The sequence below is a fragment of the Chanos chanos genome, chromosome 3 (genome assembly GCF_902362185.1).
Source record: "Chanos chanos chromosome 3, fChaCha1.1, whole genome shotgun sequence".
Taxonomy (NCBI): domain Eukaryota; kingdom Metazoa; phylum Chordata; class Actinopteri; order Gonorynchiformes; family Chanidae; genus Chanos; species Chanos chanos.
This window is the reverse complement of record NC_044497.1, coordinates 51853021-51867496: the sequence shown is the minus strand read 5'-3', so window position 1 is coordinate 51867496 and position 14476 is coordinate 51853021. Positions and strand designations below refer to the sequence as shown.

Genomic DNA, 14476 nt, shown 5'->3' with positions numbered 1-14476 from the left:
TCTGGACACTTACCCACTACAAAACAGTTGAAAGACTCGGCTGTACGATTTGTTGTATCCGAACTTTTTCAACAGGTACAGAGAACGTTATAAGGCATTTAGAGGAGTGAAGTGATTTTTTACACTGAACGAGAAGAAAATATGCACGACACAGGGTCGACGGACAGTGTTTTACCGACCGCTAGCTTGAGTTAAGTTACACATCGACTTGACCCCATTCAACTGGCTCGTTTTACAAACTGCACGGTGGCGCTCTCTCTGTATGATTGTTCCCTGGGCAGAAACAATGACGTCACCTCCCATTTGTCCTCGTGACTACTGAGTTTAGCCGTACATATTAGTGACTAACTAGTAGTTCTCTCCCATTAGCGCGAACCCTGAAATGCGAATGCGAGACTGTATGGAATTATTACCAGTACTTTGAAATAGGCCAGTTATCCAGTGGTTCAAAATAAACTTTGCATAGTCACTGCGTCCATGTGAATCACTAGGGACAAGACTAACATATGAAACAATAGTGCAGTTTACCTTCCCCTCCGAAAAACCTATCAATGCCTGTGGAGGGCGCAGCAAAGCGAATCTTGTGGACAATTTAGGGTATTGAGGAAAACAGAACTTTAGGCTCACAACAGCACCAAATTGTTACTTATTTATTATCACTTACCTTGTGCATACGCAGTGTTTTGCAATCATATACGTTCTCAAGAGAGAACGTTGCTATCAAAATGAAGTGATGAAAATGATTTAGGCTAACTTCTTTAAATCCGGAGTGTGATGAGAGTGTAAATAAGATTTAACTTTGTCTCATCGAAGATTCGATTAGTAAATGCTCTTTCCTCGCAAATCAGTGAAGTGCACGGGTTTTTCCGGGTAGTATGAATATGCTTAGTAAGTTTTTTAGGGCATGTATACATTTCCGTAACTAATTCATTGCAGAATCAGCTGTATCGGTGCTGTTTTTTAGTTTAAAAAGTGTTGCACAGAATATCTTCGAAATGTGAGCTATGACGATAAGTGGACACCAATCGCGCAACTGTCAACAGCACCACTTGTGAGTGGCATGCTTGATCATTTCGCTGTCATGGATTGCCTCACGTATCCCTGCAGCCTGGTAAATGCGGATTTGATTTTAAGTACAATTTGTCCAGTAGGTGGTAGTACCGCTCTGTTATAGCCACTCCCATTCACTCCAGTCACCGTGCGTTCTGTCAAGGCCGTTTTATCCCTAATTAAACGGTTTGACGCCAGAGAGATATTTACATGTATATAACCTATATTGCCTATATAACTCTCTTGATACCATCCACCCCTACATTTGAAACTGAGAAAGGCTACAGCAGTCAACAGCAGTTTACCCGTATGTTTTACTGAATTGATTTGTGGACGCAGGCCCGCGTTTACAGTGATTAAAATCTTTTTAAAGTCCTCGCTTTTCTCACGAAGAGATAAAAACAAAAAGCAAGAATAAAGACAATAATATGCCACTGTTTTTGTTTTCATTGATCTAATTATTTTTCGTTTAAATTTAATTTACAAATGTTAAATATGATCTCACCATAATTTGTTCATAGTCACAATCATATTTCATTTGTCTTTGTCTTGGTTCAACCATATTCCAGCTCAGTTTACGATGAAAATATGCGGTTCTTTTTGCTGGGGTATATAAACTTACATTTATGAAGTAAAATATAACTCAACACTAAAATACATATGCGCTAATAACAACGGTGTAAGTTTGTAAGAGGGCTGACAGATATTATGCTAAAATGTTTACTTCTCGTAGTGTGGCGGTTAGTATAATAATATTAGTTTTGTGATTTAGTAACATGTTGATGTATCGGCTCACTTTTTCATAAAGTTTAACTCTTGTCATGAGCTGTGTCCTCTAGATACCGTATTGTAAGTCTAACCTACAGACGTCACAGTTGCCATTCACAGATATTACGTACCTTGTCCGTGACCTTTTCATACTGCTTCCAGGGAGTCTTTTCACCTTTACTTTTCAGACAAACTGAATTATGTAATATGTTCCAATCATATAAGGCTTTACCTGTCAGTAATGGGTGATGAATGAAGCTTTTACTGACTTTTCTGTCAATACACACACACACACACACACACATTATTAAGTCCAAAGCAGTATTTTTATGTGCACTTATTTTCATATATACTCATTACACTCATTTGCACAAGCAGCAATTTGTTATACCAGAGCACTGAAAACCATTTCTAGCTTGTATATTACTTTAAGATGCTTTACTTTTAGATGTCTTTATTTTCTTTAATCCAGGTCATCAGTAACAGCCCCCTTAAAATGTGTGATGTTGGCTTGATGTTTAAGAATTTTGTTGATCCAATCAAGGTGTCTGTTTGACAGACGAGTGTACACGCCAGGTTTCTTGGGGTCTCCACACCCGTGTCCACCTGACACTAGACCAACAATTTTTTTGTTACACTCCAGTGGTCCACCGGAATCCCCCTGAATACAAACACACACACACACACACACACACACACACACACACACACACACACACACACACACACACACAACATACTATACTTATGTATCCATTAAAAAAATCACAAATTGGTAACAAGACTTATTTCAAATATAAGAGTCACATACCTGGCAAGCATCTCCCTTTATTGCCTTGTTGCCTGCACAAAGCATATCCTGAGTGATAGTAGGCTTATTGTTGTAATAACAACTGCAGAGGTCTCTGTCCATAATTGTCACCTTCACTTCTTTAAGCGTGTCTGAGGGAACATTTTTGCTGGTGAGTCCCCAACCTGTCACAGAACATTTGGATCCAGGAGAAACATCTTTGCTGGATTTGCTGGATTTTGGAATGGTCCACACTTTCACTTTCCCTACTTTTTTGTTGAATTTTGTTTCAAGCTGTTTCAAAAAAAAAAATTAAAATGTTGCTCTCTTAAATTACTCAAATACTGTTTTTACTAATAATGCACAATACTAAATAATGGCAAAGTGCCTATTTTTTCAGATAAAGGAACAATCAAAATGAAATTGAAAAGCTCAGTTTAGATGACAATTTTTTTTTTTAATTTGTGGTTTGCAAGTATGTCTGGTTCCTCAGTGAAACTTGGCTCACCTTGATTAACATGATGTCGTCTTGCTTGGTTTTCACACTGAATGTTCCAGAAGGATGAAAACTTTTGACTTTAATGCGCTGGGTGCCCTTCTCTTTCCTCAGGGAATGAGCACCCAGAAGAACAGTCACTGCATCTTTAGGTTCCAGAAACCTAAAAAAATCAAATATATAATTTGCAAGATAATGTTGACCATTTTACCATTTTATTGAGTATGAAACCATGTTGAAAGTGTTTCATTAAATAACCCAAAGTACACATACATTTTGCAGTGTGCAGCAGTTAAGACCCACTGGTCTTTAATAAGAATCCCTCCACACTTGTGCTGCTGATTGAGTTGGATGGACGCCATCCATGGTTTAGAGTGAGGTTTAACATCCTTTCCCCCAATAATAGACATCTTGGAGGAATCTGAAACATTTTACACAGATCTTGTAGATAACAGCAAGTTTCTTTTGAGAGGTATTGAAAGTCTAAGGGTTTCTAACTGTTGACCCTTTTTCATTACCTGCCAGTTCAAGAATGGAGAACACGAAGAGGACGGTCAGTGGCAGAGATCTTCGAATATGCATCGTGCAGCTCCTTCTTCTCTCAAAAACTGCATGAAAATGATGGTGATGGTGATGAGTACCTCGTGAAAGTTCATCAAGATTCAGGGGGTGGGAGTGAGGGAGCCCAGAGAGGAAGCACTGCTTTGTTATGCATTCATATAAACACTGTGTGGTTGGCTTTGTGGTTGAGGCATCAAGAATGTAACAGGCTTCACATAAGTGTGGGTGTATTGCAAGCATATGATTCTACATACAATCAAGACTTTTTTTAAAAAAAAAACTTTTTTTTTTTGGTTTTAATTTTTCCTGAAAGTAGTTGCCTCCATTTAAAAGCCTTCATAATTCTGACGTGATCATCCTCAATTACGCTTTTGAATTGCGCAGCAAAGATCGAGCAAGATTCAAAGCTTCAGAGACACAGAAAAAAAAAAAAAAGAAAAAGAAAGTATCAAAGATGAAACTCAAAGAGATACTGGGAGCAGTCTGGTTATTAAACCCTCTCTGAGATCCAGTCTGCCAGAGGAAACACTGGCCACTTTGAAGTATCATTTTTTACCCCTCTCCAGAGGTGTCTTTATCACAACAGAAACCATTAAAATAAGGATGAGAGGCCTACAATGTGTTCACAGCTTGGAACTACAATAGTTGGCCATAACACAGATTGCACCAGGGCATGTGCATGTTCTCAGTAAGATGCATTGATGTAAGGTTAAACCATGCAACGTCTATTTTTCACACCTTTGAAAATGAAGCACATGCTTCAAAGTCAAAAAACAGGTCTGTACTTTCCCCTGTTGCTGTAGCGTCCCTAAATGTGTGAAGATAAGTTGTAGCTTCAATCTGCAGCCCTCTGAGAGGAAAGAGAATGTTCCTTGCCTTTTTTTTTGTTATGATAGAATTTCATAAATTGATTGCCTCTGAATAAAATCGGAAAGGCTCTTGACAGCTTGACTGCGACTGAGATGAGGGTACAGGTGAAGGGGAGTCAGACTTATATGGCTCACGGGGAGAGTGAATTAGAAAATTAGAATATTTTTATTTTGCTTCCAGCTGTATCTCTTTTAACAAGAAACCAGCTGCAGTCTAGCTCACCACCTACTGTGTTTGCTCATAAAACCAGTGGCGCAATACACGATATATATATATATATATATATATATATATATATATACACACACACATATATATGCATATACATATGGTGGCAGAAATTGTATGTTTCATGCTGAGCAGCTTCATCATGGTGTGTCACAATACCATTTGAGTATTGAAACATTTGGAGGTGGTTAGGTGAGAGACAGTGTTAATTCACTAAATATTATGTTGCATAATATTCCATTCTGAATGTACACTCATCAGTTCATTATTACATAGAGTCTGGAAACACACTTTAAGCATAAACATATTGTATACAAAGTATACACATACTATATGTGTATATATCCTTCTTTAGCTAGGGCACAGTACATAGTGCGGTCCAGCAAATATTTACTATGTGAATACTTAGTTACATACATTTCTTGTAAAAAAAAAAAAAAAGAAGAAGAAAAAAAGCAGTTATGAAACATAAAGAATTTGCTGAAATCCAATGACAGAATCTAATGACAAGATCTAATGACAGAAGAGATGAGTTCGTGACAGATGTATTTATATGACTGTCAGATCTAGTTATATGATTGCATTGTGGACTCTTACAACTGGCAACAGCGACCATAAATTCTTGATCTCCTGACCTTTGACATCATCGATCTGTAACTCTATTGTGGTTGCTAAGGTGCCACAGCAACCACTAACAGAGTATCTAAGATAAAGAAAAAGCGATTACATCACCTTTAGAGTCTAACTGACAAAGGTTTTAAAGCATGAATGAAACAGTGAAATAGGTGCAATCATGTTTGTAAACTTAAATTTGGCCCGGGGTGGGGGGTGGGGGGGGGGGGGGGGGGGGGCGGTGGGGGGTAAATAAATGTAACCAAAGCATTTAGGTTTGTGTTTGCTGTTTTATATGCCGAAGGCATTCTAGCTTCGCACAAAATTCTGCAATTATAGTGTGATCATCTTCTATAGTGACTTAATAAGCTCATTATTATCTCAAATGAGGATCTGCATAAGCACATCTTGTTAAGCAGAGACAACAACAAAGTCACAGGTTCAGAAAGATGTTTTATGACAACCACTGGGTAAAAAAAAAAAAAAAAAAATAGTTACAGACACAACCTGCAGAACTCACAGCTATATACCTATACATCTCACCTATATGTTTCCAATTTTCAGCTCAACCATCTGAACCTGGCATACACAATGTATTATTTTGCCGCTTCTTACTGGTTAAGTAGAACAGTCAGTAATGGTAGCCTGACAGTCAGCAACTCTCATTTCATTAAAGATGCAGCCTGCAATCACTCCTTTAAATGTTTAATACGTATTCAGCAAATCAAGAAACACTACTGTGACTCAATTCCAGCAAGAGAGGCTTAAATACGATAGAAAGCAGAAAAGATACACAAACCAAAGAGAACAGTTCCTCTAGCAAAGCAAAAAGATGGTTTTGGAAAGTGACCAAGCCTAAACAACAGGCCATTCTGCCCTGACTTCAGTGTCAGAGCAGTACAGTAAGTGGCTATTACAATTTAAAACTTGGCAGCAACTTAGCAGTTGTATTGTATCAATGGAAAATGGCATTTAATGCATGGTTACTTCAGTCATAGGGCAAATTATCCTCAAAGCCGGCAATAACTTGTCCCAAAGTGCTGTCACTGAGCGCTCAGTGGCAGGTGAGATATATGTGGGTATGCAATGACAGGAGCTTTTTCTTTGACAGCACAAATAATTGGTCTCTGTCGTCGGAAGGGGATCAGAATAAGCCGAGTGTAAAAACGGAATGTGACGAAATTGGATCTTTTTTTTTTTTTTTTTTAATCCACACAAAATTACTTTGCTCACTCGAAATTACTCGACCATTAAGTCCATTTTAACAAGTGCCGTCGGCGATCTCAGTGTTTGCAGGCTCAAATTAATACGTGTTCATGTTTCGAAATTGTAGGCAATTTGTAGTCTTAAGTCTGCATTGCACCCTCATGTAACATCCGTCAGTTGACTGATACGTGATATTTTGAAGCATATCGTCCTTATTTTGTTCAGTCTTTTTCACTTTTCTTGGACAACTTCAGCCATTTCCAAATCTACACATCTGACCTATATTGCGAAGACACTGTAATATTTTGACATATCATGGTAGAGCTGGCCAACAGCTGTCTTGTTTAAAGCCAGTTACTTACAGGCTGCCAGCACTGACCAAACTGGCCTGTTTGGAAGTGTGATCCCTGTCTCATACTAATATCTTAAGTAAAGTCAAGCAGAAAGAGTGGAGTGAGAGAGTTGTTTTCCCCTGTTGAGCGGAACAGGCTGGTCAGTTATTTTAGAGCACTATCCCTTCAAACACTGTTGACCTCTGTACGTGATTCATCTGATCAAATCACTCAGGGTCATGACTTGGGTGATATGACAGCCAACTTCAAAATTATGTTTTTGTGTAATATCCAGTCACCCCATTCAGAAAAGCGTGGAGTTTGTGGACTTGTTTCATCTTCAGGTTTCAACCTGGTGTCCCAGTGAACTGACTCTCTTGTGAGTATGGATACCCAGAGGATGACTGCTTAATCATACTATTCATTCTCTTGGGGTTTTCTTATTAGCATTTTACCTGTGTACTTTGTATTCTTGGGCAGGAATTTTCGGTATCACTCTTTGTATTACAACTCAGTCTTTACTCTTAAGTACATAATCTATTAAATGAATGCCAGCTTCATACTGACGCCCTCCGTAATAATCTTTGGTTCATTATTCTTTTATTTTATTTTCACCTGACTTTAAGTTAAGAAATGAAATTTGTGCCGTCAGCATAGAGACTGCGACCAATGAGAGACAGGATTACTGACGAAAGCAGAGTAGCCTTTAACATTACCAAACCTGGAGCGTGCGTCAAAGTAAGTCATAAGAAACTGATAACTGTAAGTTAAACACACACACGCAAAAAACTGATGAGTCTTTGGTTGCTTTCCATGTATTTTTATTTTATTTTCCAGGGGCACTTTGAGTAGAGAATCCCTCCCAGCAGATATGCTGGCTGTTAAAGGAAGATAAGGCTGGTTTCTAATCCTTTCTTCGGCGATGCGGCTCCAGTCCTGGCCATGCCTGTTTATCCAAGGAATGGGCCTCCCTTGGGGGAAAAAAAAAAAGAGCAAGTGCAAAGTTTCTGCACGCCAGATGAAAACTCACTCTCGTTTCATTAAAGCCACTACCTGTGACCACATTCTTGGCTGTAGCCTCCATCAAGAGCAGGTCAATTGCTCCTGGTAATTGCTCCTTGTGAAACTCGTTCAAAGTTGAGCCAAAACAAAAAGAAGGGCGTTCTGTCATAAGGTAAACACAATTCATTTCTGTTTCAGTGCAGTTAACCATTCCTTCCTGAGTTCCTCCATGCCTAAATCTTTACCTGGAATATGCGCTGTGACATGCAGAGGTGCCTCAGAATAAGTGGGTGGACAACGTTATGCACTATCTGCTAAAATAACCGTCATACGTAATGATAAGAAACTGATACGAAATACGTTTGACATTTGACCTTTTGAAATGTCAAATGTTACATTAAAAACGACAGTACTTTATCAACGTGGAAAATAGTCGTTTAAATAAATTAATCAAAAATAAACAAATAAATAAATCACATTTAATACCACAACCATGCTGGATCCGTATAACAGTCACACACAACAGGTAGCTCTTAATCCTCTCAGCTACACTGAGGAACAACACAGCTGACAAACAGATATATAAGCCTAAAGTCAGGATCAATATCCAGGAATCAAAGCACGTATGGTGGAGTGGGATTGGTGCGACATGATGGAGAGACAAGTTAAATAAAATATGAGTGACTCTCTCACTTTTGCCATCTTTGAAATCACTGGGAGTTAAACTTTTGTTGACCTCTGTTTTTAATTTCGTCTTATATTTTATTTAACTACAGATTTCCTCTGTGTTGAGAGATACCAAACAACCATTGCCCAACTCCCCGGAGCTCACACCTTTGTCTTGACCTGAGTTTGAACTTACAGTGAGAAAGAACATTTCACGGCCTTGTAAAGACACATTTAAAAATTATGCAACAAACAGCGGTGTCTCTGAGTGACCGTTTTCTTTAGAGTCCCAGTTTGGAGAATGGTACTTTGGCAGTGGTGATGGGAACACTTTGAAAGCGCGACAGTTCCTGGAGGCAGTGGAAATGGCGTGTTTTCACACAGCCCCCCCCCCCCCCCCCCCCCCCAAAAAAGAGTCCTGCGTCAAAATCCCTTTTGGGAAGACTCCTACATTATTAATCTTGATTATGAAACTCAAACTGATCTGTTTGACTCCATAAATGATTGCCAGACTCACATGTCCTCAATTTATGCATATCGGTGATAATGTTTGCTAAGTTCCAAGTCCATATGTTAAGTTAATAAATCTGCTAGGAGGCCTGAATTTATAACTTTGTTATACTAACAATCTCTGTTATTCAACGAAAACATTAAACAATGCATGCACAGCATTTTATCTGATAACTTTGAGACAATGGGAATCATGCTTCAGTGAATTGAAATTACAGCTAGCTGCTCTGGTTATCAGCTGTGCAAAGTATACAATACAGCACATTTTAAATGTTAAGTGTACCCCCCGCCCAGTATGTTTTATTCAACAACATTCAAATAAATGCAGAATGTTAGCAAAAGTGGAATCCTACCTCTTATACAACATGACACTTTTAAAGGTGCGCAGACAACTGATGTAATATGGTTACCTAGTAACGGTTTAGGCAGGGTATGTTAGTGATGGACATTGACCCCTTTGCTAGCCCTCCATGAGATGAAAAGAAGGTAATTTGACAGTAAATTAGGTGTGTGAAACACAAAGGCTGTCAAAACACGACAGCTTGTTTCTATGTGTCTAGGAATGGTGGTATCTTTACAGTCAGTAGAATTGCTAGTCTTATTCAGTCTATGTTTCACTGTCAATCTTTCAGTCTTTAAGTTTCATTAACCTATAAAACTTTTTTTTAAAAATCTAGTATTCATGTTAAAACTATGACCAACTATCTGACCACAAAGGAGTGAAAAATGAAATATCGAAGTCAGCCTTTAGAAAATAAAAGTTGACAAGGTTGGCTCTTCATCAGATGGAGCAAAGAATATCTGTATAATAACAAGCGGCTTTATTGCAGATTAGCCTACACAAAGTGACTTTGCAAAAGTAGAAAATGAGTGTTTCGTGACCTAAATTAGATTTTCAGTTCTCTTTAATGTGGTTTCAAAGACAATATTTCACTTTAATTTCTGTCCTGTCTGGTTCACGCTCCTCTCGACCCAAAGGCACTATGGGCTTCATTAGTCTGCTTTGTGTGCCTTTACAAGAAGATAATGAGGACTTGAAGCGGGACAGAGTTCATTTCCACTAGGTCTGGTCCAATACAGTTTAAATGCACAAACAAATCCAAAATTCTTTCATTTATGGTGAAGAGCTAGGCCATCTTCATTTTGCACAAAAAAAGAAACATCTTACTGGAATTTCAACAGCTCTGAAATGGACTCTTTTTCTCTGCTATGATTGATCTCACTGCAAAATCAGTTTAAGATCATATGCCATTCATTTCATTTGAGATTTATAAAGTAAAATTGTGTAGAATCTCTGTAAAAATGAATGGAAATGTCATTTGATGTAAAGTGTGACTGTTCATCTGTGCTGCAGAAGAGAGACTTGAAGGATATCACACGCTATACTGGCCAATAAAAATACATCTATCGGTGAAATAAGGTGAAAGCCATTTTATAAAACTGCACAAAATGTGACCACTTGAACAGGTAATCAAAGGTGTAGCGTGAATTTCCTTTTATGTCACCTTCTCAACATTTTCTTGTAGAAATTCGCCAAAAAGGATAAAAGTATTACTGGGATATTGCCTTGAAGTGAAGGACCTTTATCCACACAATTAAAATTCTCAAGTGCAGAACATGTCATTTCCCCCCTGCTGGGTAAAGGCCAGCTATCCTCACTGATAGACAAGCATACAAATGTAATCATGAATCACTCAGAAAGTGGACCTAGAGTACACAAAAAAAAAACACCCCACAGATTGGAATATCTAAACCCATGCAAATGTCTCATAATCAGAATTCAGAAAACTTGTTGTAGCACTCCCTGCAGTGCTTTAGAAGTACGATAAACATGGCTGCTAAGCAGAGAAAGAATCACAGGAATGAGTTAAAATGGATTCTGTCCATGGGTACACATGCCCCCTTGAGAGTAGAAAGCTTTACCCCACACGTGATAACAACACTGCAAACAGTTTAATCATTCTTATTAATGGAGGCTCTATTACACTTTCAGAGCAAATATTTGTGGTCTATCATTCCTTGCAAATGAAAATGGAAATTTTTGTGCGTGTCCTTTGATCATGGGGAGGACGGGGGGGGGGGGGGGGGGGGGGGCGACGAAAAGGCTTTAAAAGGGCCAGTGTATCCTCACACTGCCGTGTCAGACATGGAATGAATAATTGTGTAAGACGCTTTTGGCAGAGAACTTTAAACAGTGTCATCAACCAAAATATCTGTTAGTAGAACTACTTTAACTTTGAAATGTAATCATACGGGGCAAAAATGAATTGACGACATTTCCAGCCGACTCCATTGTACTGTAATAACCATCAATAAAGAAAAACCTCACATATTTTGCGTATTTTCAAATTGTCGTTTACAGGTGCGTTACGCCTTAGGTGAGCTGGCACTCACATTACTTGAATAATATGTTTTGGGGGATATATCGGTAAGCAATCGCCTTTTATTGTACAACAGCACGAACAGAAACGTGACCAATGTAAAATCTGCCATTCTTTGGAGAGAATTTCAGTTTAAATATTCCAGCTAAGCGGAACAGAGGGAATTCAAAATGCAGGGAGTGAACATAGCTGCGCGTGATGCGTAAAAAACGCCATCCAATCCATGGAAACTTACCTCAATAAAAGGCCACCTCACAGTCGCTTCTCCCAGAATTTAACATCTAGTCTCAAATCATACAACGCTTATACTGTTGCAGTTGTATGTGTATTATTTTCCCCCCTCAAGAACTGTTTTGCTGTATTATTGTTTGTATGACACAAACATGAAAAACAAGGACTAACGCAGCACTCTACGGTGCTGTCTATTATTTGTTATTAATTACTCTGAAAGGAATAAGTGTTTAGTGAGAATTCCGGTGTTGCCTACAATATGATATGAGAAGAGCGAAAAGGAACATGAAAACTGTGCAATCACCGGGATTTCAGAGTTTCGCCATGCACCTAAAGGAGGTCTTATTGTCGATACATCTTTGATCCAGGAAGGAATGGTTATAATGATCGACAGCTATGCAGCAGACTTCGGAAATGCAAGAGGAGCAAAATGATGACATTTTTGGAAGTCTACCGATAGCTGAGTACAATGTAAGTTTATTGTTCAACAAGAGCAATTACTCATGGGGTGATCTAAATAATCTTATTGGTTTGGATAAAACCGATTTTGTGGGAGATGGATCCGCTGTCCTGAGAATAATCATCTCGGTCATTTATTCAGTGGTCTGTGCTCTCGGGTTAATTGGAAACATTCTTGTTCTATACCTCATGAAGTCAAAGCAAGTATGGAAGAAGTCATCCATCAACCTTTTCGTAACCAGCTTGGCTGTGACAGACTTTCAGTTTGTTTTAACGCTTCCGTTTTGGGCAATAGAGAATGCGTTGGATTTCACTTGGCTTTTTGGTAAGGCAATGTGTAAGATAGTTTCTTATGTCACAGCTATGAACATGTACGCCAGTGTATTCTTTCTCACTGCGATGAGCGTGGCACGATATCATTCAGTCGCTTCCGCTCTGAAGAGCAGAAGACGTCGCCTTCGCTTCGCCTCAAGGTGGATGAGTATTATCATTTGGGTAGCTGCAATTGTAGCCGCTCTTCCGCACGCAGTGTTTTCCACTACTGCCACTGTATCAAACGAGGAACTGTGTCTGGTGAAATTCCCAGATCGGACTGGCGATGCTCAGTTTTGGTTAGGCTTGTACCACTTACAAAAAGTACTACTAGGATTCGTCATTCCACTGGGGATCATCACTATATGTTATTTGCTTCTTCTGCGTTTTATAACCAACAAAAACGTGAACACGTCAAGCGCAAAGAGACGCTCGAAAGTCACAAAGTCTGTGACCATCGTGGTCTTGTCCTTCTTTCTGTGTTGGTTGCCAAATCAAGCTTTGACAGCTTGGGGTATCCTCGTAAAACTGAATGTGGTACATTTCAGTTACGAATATTATACCACACAAGCATATGTGTTTCCTGTTACTGTCTGTTTAGCACACTCAAACAGCTGCCTAAATCCCATACTCTACTGTTTGATGAGGAGGGAGTTCAGAAAAGCCTTGAAAAAATTATTTTGGCAAATCACATCGCCGTCCGTAACCAACATGAAACCGTTCACAGCTTCAACAAAGCCCGAACAGGATGAGCAAGGTCACGCGTTGGTCCCAGTGAGTCCAGCTGAGCCGGATCTCATTTTTTATCCACCGGGAGTTGTAATATATAACGGGAGAAATGACCTGCTCCCCAATAGCACGTAAATGATATTCGAAACAGCGAACTGTTGACTCAGCAGACTTTCATTTGTTTATTTGACACTGTTATCATATTTCTGCCATTTACAGCACCGAAGCTGACGTGTTCAATGTGAAAAGTGTGTATTACAGGCTCTCAAAACTGTATAATGTATTTTCAGGCTCAGCAAACGGGGCCCTTGAGATATTCTTGTATTTGGAAAAAAAAAGCACGTATGGAATACCTTATATTTATGTATAAATGCTGTGAGCACCCTTGACGTACAAATATAAATCACCATAAACTTTTGATATACTATCAAACTTATCTTTGTAATCCTAATTGCTTTTATGTTACGTGGTGTTTTCTAATCAACAGCTTCACCAAATGAAAAAAAAATGTCACCTGAGATGGCACTCAGAAAAAAATCATTCACGGTCCTTTAAACCTCAATAAAGCAAAATAAACAAATAATGGAATGAATAATTCATTCCGCTGTGTCAAATGTTTATTTTCTTGCCTTTTTTAAGTAGATAAAAATCTTGAGGGTAAAAAAAGTAAAAAAAAAAAAAAAAAAAAAAAACCTTAAAATTGTCTCATATTTGACCCTTTCAACATCAGTTTCAGGGAGTCACATAAACACATACGTTTGTGATGTAAAGCGTAGATATTTTGTTCATGCTGTTGCAGATGTTGTCCCACCTACGTGCTTTATTTTCATTGACATTCTCAGTAAAAATCATCCTCACATCCCAGCCGTGGCTGCGATTAATGTGTGTAATTAAGATTATGTGAAACTTATTGTGGATAGAACAACAACAACGCTACAAAGTGGATGTGTGCATGTTTGTATGTGATAGAAAAACAGTTATTTTGTTGCACAATGTACCGAAACATGAGGAACAACAATCCTCTCTCTCTGTCTCTCTGTCTCTGTCTCTCTCTCTCTCTCTCTCTCTCTCTCTCTCTCTCTGTCTCTTTCTCTCCCCCTCTCTCCCTGTGTAGGTGTGTGTTTGAGTGAGATCACGTGTGCACATGCGTGAGACACATCATTCAGTGTACCTCCCAGAAAATCCAAAGAAAATCAAATCCTCACATGGAGCTCCCATATTCTAGCAGCTGTAAAAAGCCTGATGCATTTGGAATCTGCACATATTGGGACAA

At 38.8% G+C, this 14476-nt stretch overlaps 3 protein-coding genes across 3 annotated transcripts in view; 1 reads left to right on the top strand and 2 right to left on the bottom strand.

Moving 5' to 3' along the window:
- Positions 1-63, bottom strand: part of rai14 (retinoic acid induced 14) — a 29686-nt gene extending 29623 nt beyond the window's left edge. Inside the window, exon 1 of the mRNA XM_030769642.1 lies at positions 14-63. The gene's annotated coding sequence lies outside the window, so the exon portion shown is untranslated. The remainder of the gene's footprint in view (positions 1-13) is intronic.
- Positions 64-2281: 2218 nt separating this feature from the next.
- On the bottom strand, positions 2282-3686 carry LOC115807167 (granzyme K-like). The gene is made up of 5 exons (XM_030768039.1): positions 3623-3686; positions 3378-3525; positions 3117-3267; positions 2630-2902; positions 2282-2479 (listed from the first exon to the last, which is right to left on the bottom strand). The coding sequence occupies exons 1-5, from the start codon at positions 3684-3686 to the stop codon at positions 2282-2284; spliced, it is 834 nt and encodes a 277-aa protein (XP_030623899.1).
- Positions 3687-12099: 8413 nt separating this feature from the next.
- On the top strand, positions 12100-13338 carry rxfp3 (relaxin family peptide receptor 3). Its single transcript, XM_030769723.1, has one exon. It carries the CDS (start codon positions 12100-12102, stop codon positions 13336-13338), a length of 1239 nt encoding a protein of 412 aa, XP_030625583.1.
- The last annotated feature ends 1138 nt before the right edge of the window (positions 13339-14476 follow it).